This window comes from Python bivittatus, unplaced genomic scaffold, assembly GCF_059951505.1.
Source record: "Python bivittatus isolate LINGU-HERP-01145 unplaced genomic scaffold, Pbiv_v1 ctg000440_np1212, whole genome shotgun sequence".
NCBI classification, from domain to species: domain Eukaryota; kingdom Metazoa; phylum Chordata; class Lepidosauria; order Squamata; family Pythonidae; genus Python; species Python bivittatus.
The window spans coordinates 8,993,053-9,016,502 of NW_028277063.1; the positions used below are offsets into that span (position 1 = coordinate 8,993,053).

The 23,450-nt window shown below is 35.9% G+C and overlaps 2 protein-coding genes across 2 annotated transcripts; both read right to left on the reverse strand.

The window, feature by feature from the left end:
- Window positions 1–519: 519 nt before the first annotated feature.
- On the reverse strand, window positions 520–4,329 carry LOC103065623 (vomeronasal type-2 receptor 26-like). The gene is made up of 3 exons (XM_015891125.2): window positions 4,111–4,329; window positions 2,588–2,714; window positions 520–1,421 (listed from the first exon to the last, which is right to left on the reverse strand). The coding sequence occupies exons 1-3, from the start codon at window positions 4,186–4,188 to the stop codon at window positions 520–522; spliced, it is 1,107 nt and encodes a 368-aa protein (XP_015746611.2). The 5' UTR covers window positions 4,189–4,329.
- Window positions 4,330–4,773: 444 nt separating this feature from the next.
- On the reverse strand, window positions 4,774–12,602 carry LOC148215784 (vomeronasal type-2 receptor 26-like). Its single transcript, XM_088142498.1, has 3 exons — window positions 12,361–12,602; window positions 7,224–7,515; window positions 4,774–5,610 (listed from the first exon to the last, which is right to left on the reverse strand). The coding sequence occupies exons 1-3, from the start codon at window positions 12,600–12,602 to the stop codon at window positions 4,774–4,776; spliced, it is 1,371 nt and encodes a 456-aa protein (XP_087998624.1).
- Window positions 12,603–23,450: the final 10,848 nt, after the last annotated feature.

Below are 23,450 nucleotides of genomic sequence, written 5' to 3' on the forward strand. Positions count from 1 at the left end.
TCAACTGCCTTATAACTGAAATTAAAAGGCCCATATCCCTCCTATGAGAATGCTGACAAAATTTTCTTCTCTTTTAGAAAAAAAAAAAAGCAACAGTATTTGCAGAAAAATATTTTTTCAGATAACACACATACATACACATGCACACACACACAGACACATGCATTGAGGCAATACGAGGTCCATAGGATATCTGTTGCAAAATAATGTGTTAAAAATAATTCTATTGCACACCACACATGGTATGTGCAAATCTTACTTCTTAGATTTAATTCAAAATTATTTTAATCAAACTGACTTTCTGAACTGAACTGGAAAATCAGCTCTTTGAATAGGGTTCCTCAGACTAAAAAATAATAATAATTGACTTGCCCCAGTTAAGGAATTCAAACAGAAGTGTCAAATAAATTTAACAAATAATTATCAACTGAGATTGAATTAACAATTGAAACTGGATCAGAATCAATCCATATAACCCTAACACAAATCACAGTTATAAAAGGTACAGACACATTCAAATTATGTTATTCTTCTTACTAGCTGTTCTTTGTTATTTAATTGAGGTCTCAGTAAAATTATGAAGCATTTGGGGAAAAAGATACAACCCAACAATCCAACACTAGAGGCTAAGATTGAGAAGACCTCCACAGCCACTATGTATTTCCCCTTGGAACTTAGGTAAGCTGGAATAAAGGATAACCATACACTACAAAAAACCAACATGCTAAAAGTGATAAATTTGGCTTCATTGAAAGTATCTGGTAAGTTTCTGGCAAAGAAAGCCACAGTGAAACTTACAATGGCTAGGAAACCCATATAGCCTAGGACACAATAGAACATAATCAAGGAGCCTTCATTGCACTCCAGTATCATATATTCAGCCATTGACTGCATGTCAACATCTGGGAAGGGGGGAGAGATTACAGTCCATAAGGTACAAATGCCTGTTTGAATCAAGGAGCAGGAAAGAACAATGGAACTTCCCAGTCTTTTCCCCATCCATTTCCTCAGGTTGCTTCCTGGCTTGGTGGTCATGAAAGCTAGAACCACTGTGATGGTTTTTGCTAACATGCAAGAAACTGCCACTGAGAATATGATTCCAAAACCCATTTGTCGTAGGGGACATGTTACTTTTGTGGGTTGGCCAATAAACAGCAAAGCACAAAGAAAGCAAAGAAGGATGGAGATGAGGAGAGTATAGGTGAGATCTCGGTTGTTGGCTTTGACAATAGGTGTATTGTGATACTTCATAAAAATTCCAAGCACCAGAGCTGTGATGACAGCAAAAACAGTAACAGACAAAACTAAACTCATTCCCAAAGGGTCTTCATAAGATAGAAAAGTACTGACTTTGGGAAGACATAAATACTGCTCTTTGTTTGCATATTTGTCTTCTTGGCACTTAAAACAATAATCCATGTCTGAAAAAGATAGAATATAATTAGTTTATATGGCACCACCATCTGGGATTATTCATACTGTGTAAATTAAAGAATACAATATTTCAAACCTACTTAGTAAACCATTTATCTTCAAACTTACTTTCCCTTTCCTCCCCTCTGGGGAGTAAAGATCAAGCAATGTCCACGAAGTCTAATTTCTTGCTTTGGGAGGTTGATACCCATTAAGGTGAATCATTTTATAGATTTTTAAAAAGCTATAAAAAGCTCTGGTGTAATGGACTGTGGAGCAGGATGGCTTGGATTTATTTAAGTTGCTATATGAAGCAGCCTGGAATTCTTCCATTTTCTGTTTTTAACATTTAAAATACAACATATTCTCAGAACATATGGAGGCTTTTTTCATGTTCTCATATGAGGATGGCTCTTCAAAGAAAACTAACTTCCTTCCTTCCTTCCTTCCTTCCTTCCTTCCTTCCTTCCTTCCTTCCTTCCTTCCTTCCTTGTATGTACCTAGATCAAAATCAAAATTCAGATGACCCCTACAGTTAGAATGAGAGTTCTCTAAATCTTGATGCTGCTATCTAATGATCATCCAGATTTTTTCAACCCAGGTCTGGTATCCTTACACTAGCCTGAGATATTTTGCCTAGTGAGTGAGAGTAGCCCACTGCTGGAAGTAATATCCACTTTGCATGAGCCTATGTGACTGGTTATCCTTGCATCTTAAAGCTTGTCTGCCTGACAATAATTATTATTTGTTGACTGCATTTGGATCTTTGCTATCTTCTCTTTCTTATTTGTAACCTGAAGTTGGCTTCAGATAAATCTGTCATTTGACCTCTGGACCTACCAACTTACTAGCAAAGCCTTACGTCTCTCTCTGACACTAACTTTTGTTAAATAGCTATTCTGCTGTGTAACAATGTTTTTACAGTATCTAAACATTTGGAAAGATAGGCTACCCCTTTAGAAATTATACTTCGCTCACAGCATTTCCTAGAATAACAATGTGGCCACCAGACATCACTTCTGGCTGAGTTTTATACTGCTGTGGTTCTTCTGGGATGAAAAAAAAAAATCTTAAATTTAATTTAAGTAGGTTCTGTGAAGCAATTATTTTTAACTTCTAGTCCACTATAAACATGATTTTATCTTCATTCAGCATAAGAATATAAGTGCCATACCTTTCCTGTTGGAAATCTTCCCTTCAGGACATCGATTGCAATCATAGCAGCAAAATGGCTTTCCTTCAATACTCTTTCTGCTATAACCCATTTGACAATTGTTATTGCAAACTGAGAGGGGCAATGTCTATAGAAATGAAATACAAGAATATTGAATATTCTCCAGTGTTGGCTTGGGAAGAGGTGCTTTTGCAGCTCATCTACTAATAATCATATGAAATAATTTATATAGAACGGTGATCCCTGAATCCTATATTTACTTGGTACATTTATATCTGCCTTTCCTCCAAGGGTTCAAAGTGGTGATTGTTATACTCCCATCTCTATTTTTCCTGCAGCAACCCTCTAAGGTATGTTGGTGTGAGATATCATCACTGGCCCTAAATCACCTATTAAATTTCAAGGGGTGGACTTGAACATGGATATCCCAGATCCTAGTCTAACAGGTTAACCACTACAGCACATAAGGATGGGAAATGTATGACCTAAACTAGCCCATTGGGTCTTCTAATCCAGCCTTGTCCCTGAAACTACTCTTCATCTCCAAAACTCATCCTTCAGGTTCCCTTTCTCCGTGGGTAGATGGAATTCCTACTTCTTTCTCCAGTTCTAGACTATTAACCTTTAAGGGATGAATTTTGGAAGAGGGAGTTGCTTCAGGACAGATTTCTATCTGTAACATCATATAAATTACAATAAGTATTTAGTACAAGATTATGAAATATATTCAGTCAAAGGGATGGTTTTTGGTTGAGGAAACCAAAAGAGTGGTAGAGAAAAAATGGGGAATAGCCAAGTTATATTACTCTGTGCTAATCATGTTCACCCAAATAGTACAGCAATTTTGTTTCTTCACCCTAACTGTATACTTTCTGCTTTGTTTTGTTTGCTCTTTTTATTCCAGAACTAGCCATCCAAACTGTGTGATGCCACAGAGCATCAAACTGAATAACAGAATTGTTTATGGCTTGAACAGGAGTTGATCCAATTTGGGGAAAATTATTTCACTTATTTTGAAGTTAACCTACTATTAGATGATTACCAGAGCAGAAATAAACAATCTGGTTCCTCTCCTCCAGATATTCTGGACTTTTTGAATCCCACTATTCCCATGCGGCTAAGGACAAGAGACTATGCTAAGTTAAAATTGCTATTTTTCTAAAACCAAATGACTGCATTATTTTTTTTAAGGCATTTTAAAATTTGATAGTTAAGTTGTGAAATTTTAAATGCCCATATAATATTAGAGTATTACTTTTAGATATTTTATGGTGTTATATATTTTCTAGTTCTTATTCTCTTTTATATGTCAAATGCTTTGCAACCTGTCCAAATGATTCTTTTTTAAAAAATGTACAGCTAGAAAATGTTTCACGTTAAAAATATAAGACAAAATTATAGAAGTTGCAATTCCTCTGGAATGTGTCACGTTACCGGACTTTTAACTGCTATAGTTACAGTATAAAAAGCAGTAATTTCTGCACCTCTTCTCAGTGTTAAAATTGGATATTATCATGACCTACCTGGTTGAAAGTGTCATGCCAAGTGATTGCATGGCAATTAATGCTGAACTCTTGTTCTGATGTAGACCTGGGATTCATTTTTCCAACCTTCACTTTAAGAAATGATTGATTTGAAAATGTGATCCAATTGATAATGTCAAATCCAACTATTAATTCTCCATTGTGATCAAATGAAATTTTGTCTCCAGCACTGTTGTTGAATGAGAAACTTCTGAGCAAATGATGAAACTTAAAGGAAAAGGGAAATCTGCTATGTTATTTATTGAATCGTAGAATAGAAGAGCCCTTTTTGACTATCAAGCCCAGTCTCCAATGTGGAGCACAATTAATGTACTCTGCTTTAGTCACTAAGATCAATGTTTTTTGTCTTATTGTTTATGGACTGATAACCAAGAACTATTTTATAAAATATGTCCTTTTCAGGATCCTGAAATATAGAGATGACATTATTTGAAAGTCTGTCATAGGCACTGAAATTAAACCTGGCAATACTATTACATGGTGTTCTCTTCAGTAGAAAAAGTGCTATACCTATTTGTAAACATTTTCTAATGGTTCCAAAGGTACCAGGTAAATGTGTACCAGATTGCAATCTGAAATAGAGACCTCATGTGGCTTTTGCACTGATTGAATTCTACTCTTGCATTCACCCAACCTCATTTATCAGGCAGTCACCTGCCATGGTTGATCTTGAAGCTTCCATCTTTGTTCAATTGCCATTGAACCATATCTGGATTTGGATTTCTGCAGCCCATGGAGTACATGAGCCATAGCATAACCAGCATTGTAGATGCTGTAACTATGTCCCATCATGAACATTTCAGAAACTGTCCCAGGAAGGTCCTCAAGCTTCTCTTCTCCTGTGCAAATGCCCCCAGTTGTATGGGGATTTGAAAATTTACAGCTAAATGCTTGTTCCCAAAATGCCAGGAGAAAATTGTCTCCTTTTGAGTTGGACGGTTTTCTGCTTTGCCAAAAATGTTGGAACCCTGGAAACTTGCATGACTTAACAGTGAAAGATAGTGCTCCATTGATGACTTGGATGTCCCAATCCCTTTGATAAGAAAAGGAAAAGAGATCAGTCTGAGCTGACATAATCCACACCACACCTTTTATGTCAAATAGTTGAAACATCCATCTCCAATATATCATTGATCGAGTTTCTCCATAGAGAACTAGCACATTGGTTTTGCTCTTCTTAATTTTATCAACAATTCCAATCATTTCACCAACTGAAGTAATATAATCATCAAGGAAAGGAATATTGATTCTCTCTATGAAAGCAAAGCAGATACCATTCACGGGAAATCCTGCAAGTATTCTCTGCACAAACCTATCTCCATTGTCATCATTTATTGCCAGGATTCCAACCCACATCCATTTGAAATGCAGAAGTAACTGGACAATACCCTTATACTGCAAAATTTCATTTGGAACCATCCGAAAGAAAGGGAGTGATTCTCTTTGATTATTCCTCACTGCAGTAGAGCCATATGTGAACTATACAACAATAGAATATATTGAGGATGAGGAGGGGGAAGGAAGAAAAAAAGAGAAACGTGGGTTTAGAATATATATTTGCTAATTTACAGTGTGTCCATTTTAGGATTTGATTAAGATCGTCCATCAACAGCAACAGATTAAATTTACCTCTCATACTAGCTCTCTTCAATCATTCATCTGATTTTAATGAAGGTGTGAACACTGGTACATGCTAGTATTCCTCTCTAATTTCTTTGAACTTGTATTCAACCAGAAAATAAGAAGAAAAGTAATGTTTGAATATTAGGAACTTAATGGAAATAATGAATATTATCTAGAATGAGGATGCTGGGGAATTCTGGGAGTCTAAGTCCATACATCTGAAAGTTGCTGAGGTTGAAAAACACTGATCTAGTGGACAGGCCTTTTTCTTCTGGTGAAAGTAATTAGTTGGGATGAGGAAACTTCTTGGTGGCTGCGCTCAGATCATGAAAGTTTTTGCTTCGGTTTTTAAATCTTTGGTTGGCTCTGTCTAGACCTTACATAGTACTAGCTTCTTACATGGTTGCATTTATTATGGACTAACACATTAGGATAGTGTATTATTCTTTCTGAATAACATGAATGCACTTGAAGAGAAAGGTATTCATTCAGGTAGAACTTTTGTTTAATTGTTGATCAACTGCTGAGATAATTTTATACTCTGATATCAAGGAAAAATGTATACTGACAAATAATTGCATTCAGATCTCAGTAGCCTTGTTATTCATAATGCAGCTTTCATGATTGCATTGCTGCATTGCACTAAAAAGTTACAGCATATTCATAAAACTGAAGCAATTCTCTAGCATTTGTGACAAAACTTGTATAGCCATAGTTTGGTTAGCCAGGAAGGAGGTAACTTCCTTCTGAGAAACAGTCTGTTATACCTAGCCCTCATTAAAGAACTCAAATGAAGGAGAGGAAAAAGAAGTTAATTGAAAAGGGGGTCAGTTAAAACAATCAGAAGGAGAATTGTCAGAGACAACAGCCATGTTGTGATATTTTGCAAAGAAATAAAAGAATAAGCTATATTTAACAGTATATTTTTCAAAACAGCATTTCTCCAGTCCCCCTCCCCCCCCCAAATGTTACAAATAAAATGTTCCTTTTATATTGAGATATGTGGGATATACATCTTAGACATTGGGAAACTGAGAATTTGACCTGAAAATAAATCTCCTTTTTAAGCTTTGCTGAAGAGAAGTGTGTGAATAACTTAATCTCACTCCATTTGTGCATTACTAGAATAGTTGAAGAAAGGACTACAGCGTTATGTGATTTCTCCTGAAGACACACAATAAAAGGTAGAAACAAAAGCACTTTATTTTTGAGCAATGGCCGAGAAATAGAAATATTATAAACAAGAGCCCAGTTGATCAGAACCTAGAGCTTCTGACTCCTAGGAACATATTCCTGCAGCTAAGAATGAATCTCCTCTAAGATCTGGGGAATGAACTAATATAATTCTTTTTTAAAATATTATTTAGGAAACCAATTAAGCTGCCTATTTATCTCAAGTACACACTTTTTTGACTCCAAATCATTCAATCTAGAAAGATAAAAGAAATCATGACAAACATCCAACCCACCTGTGGAACCTTGTAGATACTCAACATTGTTGCTATAGGAAGTGAGATATCAATATCAATCCCTTCAATGATAGCTACCAGATTATTCTGGATGTCACACCTGTAGTTGGGAGTAAATCTTTTCTGTGTGGAGAGAAGTTCCATTGCACTGTGGTAGGTCCATTTCGCTTCATAATAACTATCATAAATGTTGAAGCCTAATGTGAAATTAGGTAAAATCTGTTGGTTTTCATTTATCTCGTTTACAGCAAATATCAAGGCCAGAGTTTGCTGGTAATTTTTAGTCAGTACACTGCAAATAACAGAGATACATCATGTCACATGGAAATCCTGCATAGTGGGTTGGGTTGGGCTTGCTCTGGTCAAAAGCAGTGGTTTTCAGAATATAGCCTTCAGTAAAATGCAGACTTAGAATAGGTGTTGTAACTATGGATGGATAAACCAAAGGATGTACAGAAGAATAAGCTAGAAGCCATTACAGTGGTGGACAAAATGCATAAAACAAAGTACTGGCAGGGAAGGGGATAACTAGTAAGGAGTAGTGTCTGTACAGAATTAAAGAAACAAGCTGTCTTTGTTCAAACCGATGTCTTGTACAATTCCCGGAGAAAGAAGCAAGGTAAAGATAACTATTATGATCAAGGGTAAAGTATTTCTGACACTAAATGAATCGTTGTTGTCGTTGTCGTTGTTGTTGTTTTCCTAATAAGGCAGGCAGGAGATATGTTAAATTGCTTACTTCCTTGAAAACCTTTGTCTTCTCCTATTGAGAACACCCTGAGGTCACAGTTCAATAAAATTACAAAGCACTCTTCAGCTATTTGCTTTTGTTGTCTTAAATTGGGATTAAGGAGAAGATTTTTCCTGCATTCCTAGCTACCAGATTATTCTGCATATCAGAATATATTGTTTGACTTTTTAACTAAATTAATGGGGATATTTATATTTTTAACTGTTTGGGGGTTTTACTCTAATTGTGAGCCGCTCAGAGTCACCCTCTGGGGGAGATGGGCAGCATATAAATTTAATAAATATATAAATAATATTTTTTCCAAAAGCGAAAGTTTTTAGAATATGGCCCTTGCAAGTACTTAGAATAGGCGTTATAATTCTGAAGTGTAACACCAAAGGATGCAGATAAAGGAGACAATTTGGTAGAATTATCTTGTTTCCATTTTTTAGCAAATGACAACAAAAGAGCAAAATATACTTATTCTGTTGCCCCAATAGAAAATTTTCATTCTACACAATATCTCTTTAGCGCTAACCATTGTTCTAAAAATGTTTTAAATTAAATAGGCTAATTCAGAAATAGAAAATTCAGGAAAAGAGAGCAAGGTGAATACTGGAGGTAGCATTTCCACCAGCAGACAAAGCTAAGCAAGTCATTTCAATCTGAGCAAACTCACTGTCCGCCCCCCCTCCATGTATTTAGAAAAAAAATGACAAAAGAGACAGCTAAAAGAAAAACACACTTCTAAAAGTGTGTTTAGAAATTCTATCATGTCAAAAATAATATTTATATTTCCTGTATTATATAGCTGAATTCTTAAAAGTACTTTTTATAGAGTTATCAGTAGTATAGTAGTAGGAATAAAAGAATCCTTTTAGTATTAATAAAACCAAAATAATAACAGCAACCCCAAAAAGATACATAATCAGAATTCAGTGTTACACAAATATTAACAAAGCATAGAGTCTTCATTGACAATGCATGGTATAAATACCATAAATAATATACAAGAAAAAGAAACATGCCTGAAAACGTATATTATGGGCAAAAGGATGCAAGAGAAGTTGGAGCCCTTTTGACAGACAGGTAAGAAAGAGAACTATTGAGCAAATAGCATAGAACAGCAATCCACTGTTGCAATTCAAATGTGGATTTGTTGCATTGTATTACATTGCATTGTTGTTGTTTTTGTTGTTAAAGGTAATCTACAATTAGATTCACAGTCAAAGACTGGTGAAAACTTAGTAAGTCAAGTCCTAGTCAAGGCCCTAAGAATTATTAAGGTAGTGTCTGAGGATATAGGCAGTTCCAAGCAGAGTATTTTTTTTTTTAATTTTTTGGTAAAATTAGGTTGTTTGTGTCTGATAAATTCAACATTTCCAGATATCGAGGGAGTCCTTTAGGTATTGCTCCAAGGGCTCCAGTCATGATTGGTATAACAGTGATTTCTTTTTCCACAAGCATTCAACTTCGATCTGCAAGTCCTGGTACTTTGTAAATGTTTTCAGATTGCTTTTCCTCAATCCTAGCAGCACCTGGTAGAGCAATATCAATGACCCAGACTTTCTTCTTTTCAATGACTGCTATATCAGGCATGTTATGAATAAGTTGCCTGTTTGGATTCTAAAGTCCCATAAATCCCATTAACCCCTCATTTTCCAAAACCTTCTCAACTTCCCAGTGGTTCTTGCTACATTCAAATCCAAGCCTCTGGAAAAGTTTCCAATAATTTTGGCAACTTGGTCATGATGCTGCTTATAGTCAGTTTGTGAAATTTTTCTGCAGCCACTGATGAAATGGTCAGTTATTTCATCCTTTTACTACAAAGGTGACATTTACTGCTATTTGTTACATGATGAATTTTTGCTTTCAGGCAATTAATTGGCAAAACGTGCTCTTGAACTGCTAAAATAAAGACTTCAATTTCTTTCTTTAACACTCCTGATTTTAACCAGCTCCGTGTGAGATTTTTATCAGCTTTTCCTTCTATATCCTTCAAGTACTGACCATGCATTGGCTTGTTCTTCCAGTTAACAAATTGGTTTTCAATTGTGTCTTTTCTATACTCAGACTTTACCTTTGTTGTTTTCAAAAGCTTTCCTTGATTGACTTCCCTCACTTCTTCTTCACTTTCTTAATATAGTCATTCAAGCCGTGTTTTTCTTCCTCCACAGTTTGTTTCACCTGTAGTAGTCCTCTGCCCCCTTTGGCTCTTGGCAAAATTATACATAAAACAACTGCCCAGATATTGATTGCTTTGATGATGTTTCCACCATTTAGCCTTGATTTCAAGATTTTTCGAACTTGTTTAATATATTTGGCAGAAGTGCTTTCTTTGACTTGGTTCTCTAATAAATCAGAAGCTTCCAAAATTCCCAAATATTTGTAGCCTTCTTCTGCTGCTACTGCCTTTTTCCAATCTTCATTGTCAAGCTGTATTCCATCATCTTCAACAATTTTGCCTGCCTTTATGGTTATAGTTGCTCCTATTATTATTATTATTATTATTATTATTATTTACATTGCATAAGAAATATTTTGGCTACCTGCCATGTGTAAAGTATGTACAGTTCTTGATTAATTCTAAATATTGATAATACATCCAAGGGTAACATATGCATCTTTGACAAGCAGTCATTGCTGAAGAGTCAGGTTGACACTGCTATGAATTTCAGGCCAAAATACTAGATACAAAATACTAGAACAAGCCAAAAGCATTATCTTCCAACTCCTGAACTCCATCACCAAGAGAAAGGCAATCATAACTAGTCTTTATAGAACATTCTTAGCAGTATTAAAAATATATGAAATAACATTTTCTGTTGCATTAACTACATTTAAAATCCAAAGAGAATACTTTTACTATTTTTAAAATGTGTTGTCTATGTTTTTCAAGAACAGGACATTTCAGCTTTTTACAAGAAAAGTTGTATAAATAATATTGGTTTCACTTATTTATCTTGACTTTTCATATAAACAAGTTACCAGTTTAGGAGCTACAGTATGTACTTCCAAGATATAGTAGCAATGGCATTGGGATAAAGAGTCCAAATAATATATGCTAAAGTTAAATAAACTGCTCAGAAACGTGCTGAAGTAAATCAAATTCAGCTTTAATTTCTACACATTTAAAAAACTGCTTTGTAAGAACTAACCTTGTCCAAGACGGCAATATAATGAGAAGTTCAATTTATTCCAGTAAAGGACTCACCAACTACATCCCATACTGAAAGCTTTTTATTGGTAAAGATTTAATAGATAAAGCAATTTGACAAAATATTGTACATATATGTTGCCGAATTAAGTGCAGGTACTAAAATTACTCCTCAGACAGTAAGAATGCCCATTCCTATCCAACATTTCAATGGGGTTAAACAATACCACTTGAGACCAATCAAGAGCTCACTTCTAAAAGTCCTTATTCTAACCAACAATTAAAAATAAAATAAATGACCAAGTGATGGCTTAAAAGTATGAAAATGAAATCTACCTTTTGCAGCAAACAATTGTAATTACAGAGTATTACTGGGACTCTTGAAGGATGACCCTGCCAAAAGAGGTTTTGTGGGTTTTTTTTAGGAAAGGAAAAGTATGGGATTCAATAGGTAGTGTACATAAATAATAATAAAGATTTTGCTTCCATGTATAACATATTTAGTCTTACTGTATTATGAGTTGGCTGTAAAGGGACTATGATCATGAAAGAAGATAATGTCACACCATGTCTGGAAGTTGAGTCATGGCAACTGGACTGCTTTTCTTTTTGAGTTAGAGATGTTTCGCTACTTGCCCAAACGTCTCTAACCCAAAAATAAAAGTCAGTTGCCATGACTCAACCTCCAGACAATTCCACCTGGATGACTGAGAATCTTCATAAACAATGTCATACCATGTCTCCCTATGCAACAGAGACAGAGTGTGGACTGCAACAGAAGCAAGATAATGAGGTCAACAAAATGTTTACATAGAAGGAATAATTTGATAAAGGTCTCTATTAGAATGACAACATTTCAAATGGATTATAGAAAAAATTAATCTATAAAATAGTGCAGAATATAAGGGGGAAAAAACACATGTGTAAACATTATATTATTGATAGTGACTTCACAGAGTCATATCCATTATCATGCTGGAATAAATTTTCCTATAAATTAGGTCTTCAGTTCCAGGATAAGAAAAAGCTCTAAATTCTTGAAGTTGTTTACTAGTAATATGACATTGTGTTTTTATATTAAATTTGAACTATAGTCCAGAAGAGCTATAATAGCCTCTTAATTCTGAATAAGCACACTATGGAATGAGGAGAAAACGTTCAGCAAATATATGATTCCTCATAATCCTGGTATATCCAGAGGAGATTATATTAAACAGGATATATGATGGGAAAAAATTCTAATTACTTACATTAGCTCATCAATCATTGCATGATGGGGATGGTCACTGAAGTCTATTGGATTATATGGCCTAAGGATCTGAGGAATAATACCACCAATGATGAAATCACCTGGCTGATAATACTTGTGCAGAATAGGAATCGGTTCACTAACAGTGCAGCTCTCTGCATTTGCTTTGCACAGTATATGAGACAGAAACACTAGAATTATCATGTTATTTGCAAATATTCCAACATTTGCCTGGATAGGCATTACTGATAATGCCTGAATATATTAAATTGTCTTAAAGAACGGATTACTCTTAACAGAAGGTAATTTGATGAGATGGAGCCCTACCTGGCAGGTATAGAATAATATTTATAACTCAGAATAATGCAAGGGATATTTACAGAAGATTTCTCTGTCTGCTTTAGTATGCTAAATATTAGACAATATTAGAGCTCCACAGGGATTTTGACAAGAACTGAATTAATCATGGTCATCTGATAAATACAGGAGGAGATAACTGCTAATCAGTGAATGATGTTTCTGCAAAATTGCTATGGAAAACATGTTAATTACATTTGGTTCAAATGTTTTTGAACATTGGAATCTGGCATAGGTGTTTGTAAGACGAGCAAGACCGGTTCAACAGGGAAATGAGAATTTGCATTTAAAGTAGAGATCTGAGAATAAAGCAAAGTCGCTAGAAGTTTTTCACTTCATCAGTTCTTCCATTTACATTTTTTTCTAGTATTTTTCTAGTTCACTGTAGCTACGGAAGTAGAAAATTTCCAGTGTTTTCAACTGATAATTAATTTAACGTGACATGTTAAATATGTTGGTTAAGTTCTGCTCCTGGCAAACTTCATGCCAGCCATAATTTGCAAAATGCCTCACCCTGAGCACCTTTACAGTATGATTACCAATGATAACTGCATAGTTATAGGCCATTGTCACATAGCAACTTATGACAATTTCATAGCATCACCCATCATCACTGGTAATGGTGATGGTTGCAATTGTAATTATAGTGGTGATAAGGCTTCCATCTTCTATTTACTTCCCCCCCCCCCAAGTATTCTCCATAGCTTGCCATTTCTATACAGCAAAAAAAAAAAAAAAACCTTTAGAATTACGTTTAATTTTTGTTAGTCTTTTTTTCACTCTCATGCATGGGTCAGGAAAAAGCGATTAAATCCATCCCACCTAATGCCAGACAGGATGCAACAAAAGAAACTAAGAGATGGAATGCCAAGTGGCTTTATTTCCAAGATGGATGTCATTATACACCAAAGCCATGTTATTAGAGAGCCAGTTTGGTGTAGTGGTTAAGATGCTGGACTAGAAATCAGAGACTGTGAGTTCTAGGCCTCCCTTAGCCGTGAAAGCAGGCTAGGTGACTGGGCAGCCATATAAATTGAATGAACAAACAAACAAATAAATAAATAATAACAAGTTTCTCATATGTATTTTCATGTGGTTGTTGTTTACTCGTTAAGTCGTGTCCGACTCTTCGTGACCCCATGAACCGTATTGCGCCAGGCCTTCCTGTCCTTCACTGCCTCCCTGTTTGCTCAGTTTCATGCTCATTTCATGTGGTGGCTGATGTGAAAAATATTTTCTCTTCTTAATTGACAGAAATTGTTGTGAGAATAGCATTTTAACCTAATGTAGAACACACATGTAATTTCACTGTAACCAAATAATTTAAAATTGTATTTAGCACTTAGTCTAAGTCTTCTTAATTATTGAATAGGTGATGCCCATTTCTCTCTGCAATGACATTTGCCATCCTGGTTACCAGAAGAAAAAGAAAGATGGGAATCCATTTTGCTGCTATGACTGTACTTCATGTCCAGATGGGAAGGTTTCTCAACAGAGAGATAGAACATAAATCATATAAAATATGTATACTAGGTTAACAGAGAATAACTAGTCAAGAATAGGTACATATGGTGAAAATATTATTTTTGCTGAATTGATTCATCAGGTGGTATTTCCCATTTTCATGGTAGTCTTCATGGAAACATTAGCATTTCCAGCACATTACAGAATGTGCAGCTGGGATATTCAAAAGAAAACATAGTGTGAGTTAGTTCATTTTTATTAATTTGAGAAATATATTAACGAATTTTAAAGCAAAAATACTGATTTCAAATTGCTCTTTTAAGTTTATTTTTAATACAGATTTATTTGCTCTTGAACACACTTTGAATTTAGTTGGCAGATCACCATGTCCTTCTGACAGTTAGCAATAGAGCAACATGTGAACATTGAGTGAGAACTGACTTGAGTTTCACAACTTTTAGATGTGCTGGCAAGTCTCCTGCTATATATATTTTTCATTCATTCAGATACTTGGGAGAGGGTTGCTGGCTGGGGGAAAACTATGGTCCCATGAGCTGTGTGTTGATGATTCAAAATAGGTGAGGCTAGGCCATAAATGTAGTTAAAATTGCGCTTTACCATTTTTCCTCAGGTTTTTTTTTTTTTAATTTTAAAGATGGCCAGAGATTTCCCCTTAAAAAAAACCTGAGTTAAGCAAATTCTTAAAGAATTTTGAAAGGTACTAACGATTACCAATAGAACAGATTAATGGTTCAGTGTTAGTCAGACCTGATAATGTGAAAATTTTCAAGGCCAAAGGGTTTCCTGAGGTCAGTCTGAGGTAGCTGCCACAGAGAACAGGTACTGCAGCAAGGGAAGATTAATAAAATAGCAGAGGAAAGAGCTGTAGGTTGCCATCAAACCTACAGTATTTTGCATCTTTTTATTTGCCTGATGTGCAGATGAATGTTGTCCTTGCATTTATAACTGAACTTTATTAAATTCACTCTTCACAGAATATCTGATTCTAAAGAATAGCTACATGTGTTGACCTGATGAAAAGATCTATGAAATAGGAATAGAGTTGTGTTTTGGTTTTGGTTTTTAATATTGTCCCTACTTCCAAACTCTCATAATTTTTCCTCCAACTTCATTATCATCAAAATCCTGCAAAAAGCAACTTATAGAAAGCAGAGGTATAACATTAACACACACGCACAAAAAAACCTGAAGCAGTGCTTAAATTGCCTCCCTATTCCCAAATCTACAACCTCTTGTTTAAGTTTAATATCACTCTGTTTCCTATAATTAAAACAATTCAGAAGAGAAGGAATAAGTATGTCAGGGGCTAGTAGTTGCCAACTGATTGGTATGAGTCTTTATGGAGTGCATGTGGACACTTACATAAACACAGATGAAATTATGATGGTGCAGACCAAATTTTTGAAGTATATTCTTTCTCTTCCTAGATGTGTACTCAATGCTGTATTTAGACTAGAGACTGGAAATCTAAAATAAAAGTGAAGGCTTGGAAACAGACAGTTGGTTATTGGACTCAGTTCCAGCTTTTTCTTTCAAGTTTAGTCCCATTAGTTTTGGCATATAAACATTTATCAAGGAAAAAAGTACATACTGAAAAGAAGTAACAGAGTTTGGCAGAGTTCCTTACCTCTCTAGGAAATGACCAGTTTAAACAGATTTTCTTGAAAGAATCAAAGACATAGAACACCAAAATGAAGATTAAAAATTCCACTTGAGAACCAGAAAGCTATTTAACCCTTCTACTCACCTTTACAAAGCTGCAAAGAGAGTGCTTTAAGAGTAGATATAATGTTTATCCACCTACATTTTTAAAAGGTAAATACTTTACAGTTTTCCTAGACAAGGTGAATCTGGGGAAATTGAAATAATAAATCACAACTGATTATACTGCTCTTTCTCTAAGGATTTGCATTTGAAATACAGTAGCCCTTCACTGCTGGATTACCTGAATAAATTTTATCTCATTCTGTTGCATTTGGATGTGAACTAAAACACCTGGAGTAACCAACTTCGGTGTAGTTGCTCTGGAAAGGCAGCAACAAATTATTCAAACTAATGCCTTGGGTGGGACAAGCTGTTGTTATTGCTGAACATTCTAACAATTTGTGTTTGAACTTTTATCATGAATAAAGAGGCTGCTGTTGAATGATTGATTTTTGTCGCCACAAGGAAAAGATGGCTGCAAGTGCCAATTAAAACACTTGAATTAACTCTGAAAATGTATTTCTATCCCTCTCTCTGTTTTTCTCCCCTCAGATATGGATTCCTGCAATAGCTGCCAAGAAGATCATTTTCCAAATAAGGAACAAAATCAGTGCATTCCAAAGATTATAACTTTTTTATCTTATGGAGAATCACTAGGATTCATCTTAGCCATTGTTGCTTTTTCCTTTTCTTTGCTAACAGCTTTGGTGCTGCAAATGTTTGTGAAGCATCAAGACCCCCATCGTCAAAGCCAACAACTGGATTCTCACCTATATTCTCCTAATCAACCTCCTGCTCTGTTTTCTTAGCACATTGCTATTCACTGGCCGCCCTCAGAAGATTATATGTCTTATCCATCAACCTGCATTCAGTATCATGTTCTCAGTGGCATTATCTTGTGTGCTAACAAAAACCATCACTATAGTTCTTGCTTTCATGGCCACCAAGCCAGGATCTTGGATGAGGAAATGGGTGGGGAAAGGCCTGACCAATTCAATTATTTTTATCTGTTCTTCTGTTCAAATAGGTATCTGTATTGGCTGGCTGGCTACTTCTCCACCTTTTCCAGATATTGATATGAAGTCAGTGGCTGATGAGATTATACTTGAATGTAATGAGGGATCTGTAGCAATGCTTTACAGTGTCCTAGGCTATATGGATTTCCTGGCTTTTGTGAACTTCATTGTGGCTTTCAAGGCTAGAAAATTACCAGACACTTTTAATGAAGCCAAATTCATCACTTTCAACATGCTGGTGTTTTGCTCTGTTTGGCTGTCCTTTTTTCCAATCTACCTGAGCACTAAGGGGAAATACCCCATTGCTGTGGAGATCTTCTCTATCTTAGCTTCCAGTGCTGGGCTCCTGAGTTGCATCTTATTCCCAAAATGTTACATAATTGTGTTGAGGCCAGAACTGAACAAAAAAGATCACCTAATAAAATGGAAAAATTAAAGATCTCCTCCCACTTTTTTTTTCCTTATGAAACTTCTGACTTCTATTCACACATTTTTATAAATGTCAAGAGTGGGGAGGTACGATAATAATTAACAGATGTGATGTAGACAAGATGTTTGAATGAGTGTTTTCAATATAAAAATAAAATGGAAATGAAACTCATCACATGGACTGTTAGATGTCAGAATAAAACACAGTGTTCAAAATGTGTGTGGGATGGAGGGGATGGGATAAGAAGGAAAAACATCTGTCCATTTTTCTGTACTAAAATTGCAGGTTCAGATTTTGAGAGACTGGCATTAGGTTTTGAAGATGACCACTGCCCAAGGTAGAATAACCTCCACCCCCTTTTTTGTGGGTACGTAGATACACACACAAAAATATTTGGAGTCCTGATAAGTTTCAGAGTCCATTAAGTTTATGAAGTAATTAATGGCTGAAAATATTTTCTCCTCCTAAGTTCTTGTCTTTGCAACTTTTTTTAAAGCATCTTTTCCAGATCAGTGTGTTGCCCTGTTCCAGAGTTGGCTCCAGACTTCTGTGCTCTCATGCTACATTGTATGTTTGGCAGTTGAGCTGATTTATTTCTCTCATTCCATTTTAGCAGTGAAGCTCTGCCTGCAGGCAGGAATTCTTCCCTCACTCCACTTTTCAGTTTGTGAACTCTGTTTAACATTCTTTAAAGTGAAATGTTGGTTAGGTGATTTTATGCCCCAATTGCTCAATGTAAGTATGTTTGTATGTAGCAGCATACTGCAACATTTCAGTATTTTGATTTTTGTTGTTATTATTGTTTTACAAAGAACCAGTAGGGGGGCATCACCTAGCTGACCTTAACTGATCTCAAAAAGGCTATATAATTACAGCTTGGATGGGAGACCACCAGGAAACCCCAACTCCATTACACTCCCATTGTTAAAGCCAATAACCAGCTCCTCACTTATAGATTCCTGACTTTTCTTCTGCTCTGTTTTCCTTGTGCTTTGTTGTTAATGGGCTGACCAGAGAAACTAAAGTGTCTCCTCCATCACATTATATTTGTGACAATTTTCTCAGAGGCTATTTCTTGTGCACTAGCAAAGACCATCATTGTAGTTCTAGCTTTCCTAGCCACCAAGCCAGAAAGCAACTTGAGAAAATGGGTGGGAAAAAGTGGCTAGCTCCATTGTTCTTCTCTGCTCTTCTGTCCAAGCAGGCATCTGCATGGTGTACCTCTCCCCCATTTCCTGATGTTGACATGGAGGCAGTCAATGAAAAAATAGTGCTGGAATGTAATGAGGGGTCATGATAATCTTTTACCATGTCCTGAATTACATGGGCTTCTTGGTTTTGTGAACTGCATTGTGGCTTTCCTTGCCTGAAAGTTGCCAGATAATTTTAATGAAGGCAACTTCATCACTTTCAGCATGCCAGTGTTCTGTAGGGTTTGTTTAAGTCCCCCCGCCCCATTTTGTATGTACATACAAAAGGGAAATACATAGCTGTAGAAGAGTTCTTCTCTATCTTAGCTTCCAGTGCTGGGTTGCATCTTCTTCCCCAAATGCTACATAATTAGTCTGAGGCCAGAACTGAATAAAAGAGATTATTTAATAAAGATAAAATGATCAAGGCATATAATTATTCCATTAACTCTTTTGTATCATTGACAGATATGTGAGATCATTAAATGATTTCCACTTAGCATATCAATATTGCAGCCTGAGGGGAAGAAGAATATGTTTATGAAGATGCTTGTCAGAAGAAATAAATGTTTCTCTGTTTAAATGGCTGTTAACATCCCTGTCTATCTAAATTAAATTTAAATCTAAATTAAAACTTATGGACTAAGCATCAGAGATCTTCCCATGGTATGACTCTTCTATCAGAAATAAAAAGGAAATATATTTCATTTACAGTGCTCAAATCTATTTTGAAATCAAGAAATAAATCATTTCTTGCCTTCTTAGAGAATTTTTATTATGATTAATTTTAAGACTGGTCCATCTGATTCTCAACTCTTACCCCAAATTTTACAAGGAAGGAAAATGGAGTTTGTCATTCAAAATCTGTCATTTTTCTGGAATCTACATCTGGGTGCCCCATTTGTCTAGTTTACAAATGTTTAATCTATTCTTTAGTACTGTAGAGGAATTTAATTTTTCAATTTTATAATTTGCCTTTATTTATTTCATTAAAAAAACAATAGAAAAAGAAAAGATAAAGAAACAAAGTTGAGAAACAATTACAACATTATAGGTAAAAGGGCTTAACATAATGTATATAAACTTTACATAACACTTTCAGTAAAAAATGACCATATTTTATCATAATCATCCATACATAATCCACATCTGTAAGCAACTTGCACATTATTTCTTTACTCCATCCATTTCTTTAATCCATTATTTCTTTAATCCAACATTAATCATTAATCCACTTTAATCCAAAAATCCAATTCTTCAATCCATTTCTTTAATTGAGTCCATACATTTGTAATTCCTAAAACATTAGTTCTTCAGTATTGAAAACACTTTGGAAACATGGACACAAAAATCCATTTCTATTCCATGCAATAGGTATGTAGTTCAAAAGAATATGGGTATCCCAAAATATTAAACTTCGTCCTACAGTCAAATTAATATATGCAATTACTTCCACCCAGAAGCAACAGTATTTGGACAAATGTAGTTTAATGAACCATTGTTCTTATTGCATTTCCAACAACAGAATGATTTACTCATTCCTTTTTTACTCAGGAATGGAGCTTCTAGAAAACTCCAGAACATTTATTCTCTGGATCACCTCAATCTAGCCATTCCAGTTGTGATTTGGAAGTTTTCTAGTTGTTAAACTTCCAAGTAAAATATGGTTCGTGGTGTTCAAAACATGATGCTATGGATGAAATAGGCCTGTTTATGGGTTAGGCCACATCCCAAACATCGTGGATTAATTAATTAATTGATTGATTATTAAATTTGTACGCCAACCATCTCCTCCAACAGGTGACTCTAGGTGGCTCACAATAATTATTTTCATATTTCTGTACTAGAAATAATTATTTCTAGTACAGAAGACTAAGTTCCAGAAAATTAGAAGATCTTCCCCAGAATGGCCAGTTTTGTATGATACAAACAGAAAGCCCTAGAGAAACAGAATGTTTCAGATAGTTGGGTTCAAAGAGAGGAGGTCAGACCAGCAACAATACAAACTTTTGAACATGTGTGTAAATCTCTGTCCCCCATCTTGCCCACTTGTCTCCCTCTGCTGGTTCCTAGAAAGAATTCACAGGATGAAGATGCGGATTTTTCAGCACAATAACATGATATTCCTCTCATCTGCCTTTCAAATAGAAATGGGTATGCCTAAAGTTCCTGGATGTGTTACAGAAAACTTTTCTGGAAGAACCTGCTCCCAATATTTTTTCAAAATGACATCTGTCCTGCCTTCACTGCGAAGATTTCCAGCATTAAAGAAAAATGGCACAAAACATGACTAGATGTTAAGGCAAATGCTATTGTTGTCCATGGAGAAACTACAATTGTGCTACTTTTGATGACTATACTGAACACTAGTGGATCTCATGATGAGAAACTGTTTGGTAAAATATAGTTTATGGCAGCATAGTTGGATTTGGAAAGATTGGCCTTTCATAAGGATTTGGACACTGAAATCTTGCAAGGTGCTTAACTCTCATACCCTATCCACATGAGGTGCCAGAAATTCCACATTTCTTTCTAAACTTAAAGCTCCATCTGGCTAAATAAGATTGCTTTGCCCAGATATTCTGAGAACAGATATTTGACTGCTTGTTTCCAAACAAGAGGGTTGATTGGGACATTCAGAAAGCTGCACTGGAGAAAAGAGGTTTGAAAGCCTTCCTGGGCCTTTCACTGAAATGAGTGTGGCTGAGAGAGTTGGCTTAGCATGTGCATAGTATGGCTGGTATCCTATCCCAATTCTCAGATGTTGGCATGTACTCGGTGGATGAAGAAATTGAGCTGGAGTGTACTGAGGGAGCTTTGACTCCTCCTAGATGAGCTTCCTGACTTTTGAGAGCTTCTTTGTGGTTAACCTTGCTAGAAAGCCACCAGATAGTTTTAATGATGCCAAGTTCAATGCGTTCAGCATCCTGGTGTTCTGTAAGATTTGGTTAAGCTAAATATGGCCACCATTGGAAAATACATGTGCCCAGTCTAAAAGCTTCCATCTTTGCCCTAAACAATTGGGGGGGGGGGGGCAGGGGTCTCTACTGTATCCCCAAGCTAAGCAATAAAAAGAATTCCTGAATTAAAAACAGGTACTTCCACATTAAACAAATAAAATCTTAACAAAGGACTTTTTTTCATTAAGTAGCTTTGCAACTGAAAATCAGGACACCTTTCCTACAATGTAATTAACTACTACTAGTAGTAGTAGTTTGTAGTAGGAGTATGTTTTTTCACTGTGATATATCCTAGGGAAAATGTCACTTAGGCCAAATTTCTAGGGAGGCACGAATCATATACCTTTTCATATTCCATTTATATCCCATAATTCCCACAAAAGTCCCTCAGGACCTTATGAATGACTCACCGTTCTCCCCCCGCCCTTCTCCATCCACTTTTCATCAATCCCTCATGAGGATGTGCTGAAACTGCAACATAATAATAAAGTTGCTAAAAATGTATTTAAAAGCCTTTGTCAATACTGAGAACTAGAATTCAGTCAGGATTCCTTCATTCCAATTCTTGATCATTTCCTTATTTTATTTTATTATTTTTTAGAGGGGAAGAGAGCATGGCAAGAGCTTAAAATATTACAAGAATTTGGTCAGATGCCTTTCAGGATGGACAAGCAGAACATCTGATATAATTGTAACTGCAAAGTCAGGAAGATGCACCTAGAAGGATCTAAAAAGCAAAATGTGGTGGCTGAAAATGTTACTCTTTTCTCTCTTGCAGATGCCATGCATTGAATTCCGGGAACATACTGTTGCTATATGTGCCACTCAGAACAGGATCTATATTCCTCATAAATTTTTCAGACCTGGTGACTTTGTGATTGGTGGGACCAGCTCTCAAATGATAGTATTTATAGATCAGTTTTCTTTTAATCAATATCCTACTCCTGATGTTGACTCCCCAATGTATGTATGTCTTATTTATATTTCTATATATTGAATTATCTCAATATATTTGTTAAAGCATTATAAATTATAAATGCTTTAACAATATAAATTGTTAAAGCATTCCTTTTGTTAAGCTGGGCAATAGCCATACACTTGTCAGTGACATATCTGCTTTTCCATGAAACTTCTTTGTTAACCGTGGTCTTGAAATAGTTTTTATTACTTGTTTGTTTCTTTCTCCCCATTTTCTTACAAGATAATAGGATTATCTGGACTAGTAATACTTTTGCTCCAGAACAGAAAACCCTTTTAAAATGAGAAAGAAAAACCCATCTCTCTGACTAGTTTGAGCTTGCTCTTGCTCTGCTGTTCTCTTCTTTTCATACTGACTTCCAGCTGAAGTCACTCAGAAAAAATCCAGAATTTGACAGCCAAGCCTAAGCTTTACCCCTCACTTGTCACCCTTTTTGCTCAACCCATAGAGAAAACTCTTTGTCCCTTCTGAAGCCACAACCCTTCCTCAATTGGAATTCACCCCAACCAGTGTCATCTTCATGGAGGCACTGACCTGTTAGGGTCCTCCACTGGTGGTATAGCCCCATGGAGTTAGGTGAGCCTTGCAGAAGCTGATCCAAAATCCTCCAGTGCATTGCCTTCTTAGAGTCGGCAAGTGCAGCCTCCCTGATTCCCTGAAGCAACAAGGCTCAATTGGGTTCCACAGCATGGAAGAGCTCTTTAACTCCCCCTGATCACATGGATTTAGAATCAGATCAGTGTTTATCCTTTGATCTGGACTCAGTCCCCAGCTCCAAGAGAACCTTGGTTCAGGAAGCAAAGGAACATGGTGACCAAACTCAGCTTTTCCAGCTACTAAAGGATCTCCCCAACACTCACTCTCAAGGACCAAAAGTCTATGCACAAGCTCTAAAAATTCAGAAAACCTTCTCTCTGTGTATTTCTCTAATACATGATGCCTGCACAGAAGATTGTTCCCCTTTAGCACA

Bases quoted from the DNA above. Each gene is read 5' to 3' on its own strand.
- LOC103065623 (XM_015891125.2), bottom strand. From the start codon at position 4,188: ATGAATCCCAGGTCTACATCAGAACAAGAGTTCAGCATTAATTGCCAT. The intron at 2,715-4,110 runs GTAGGTCATGAT...TCATTTCTATAG, and splicing joins GGCATGACACTTTCAACCAG to ACATTGCCCCTCTCAGTTTG. The intron at 1,422-2,587 runs GTATGGCACTTA...TATCTTTTTCAG, and splicing joins GAAGATTTCCAACAGGAAAG to ACATGGATTATTGTTTTAAG.
- LOC148215784 (XM_088142498.1), bottom strand. From the start codon at position 12,602: ATGCCTATCCAGGCAAATGTTGGAATATTTGCAAATAACATGATAATT. The intron at 7,516-12,360 runs GTAAGTAATTAG...TGTTATTTGCAG, and splicing joins GCAATGATTGATGAGCTAAT to TGTACTGACTAAAAATTACC. The intron at 5,611-7,223 runs GTGGGTTGGATG...ATTGTTGTATAG, and splicing joins GTATCTACAAGGTTCCACAG to TTCACATATGGCTCTACTGC.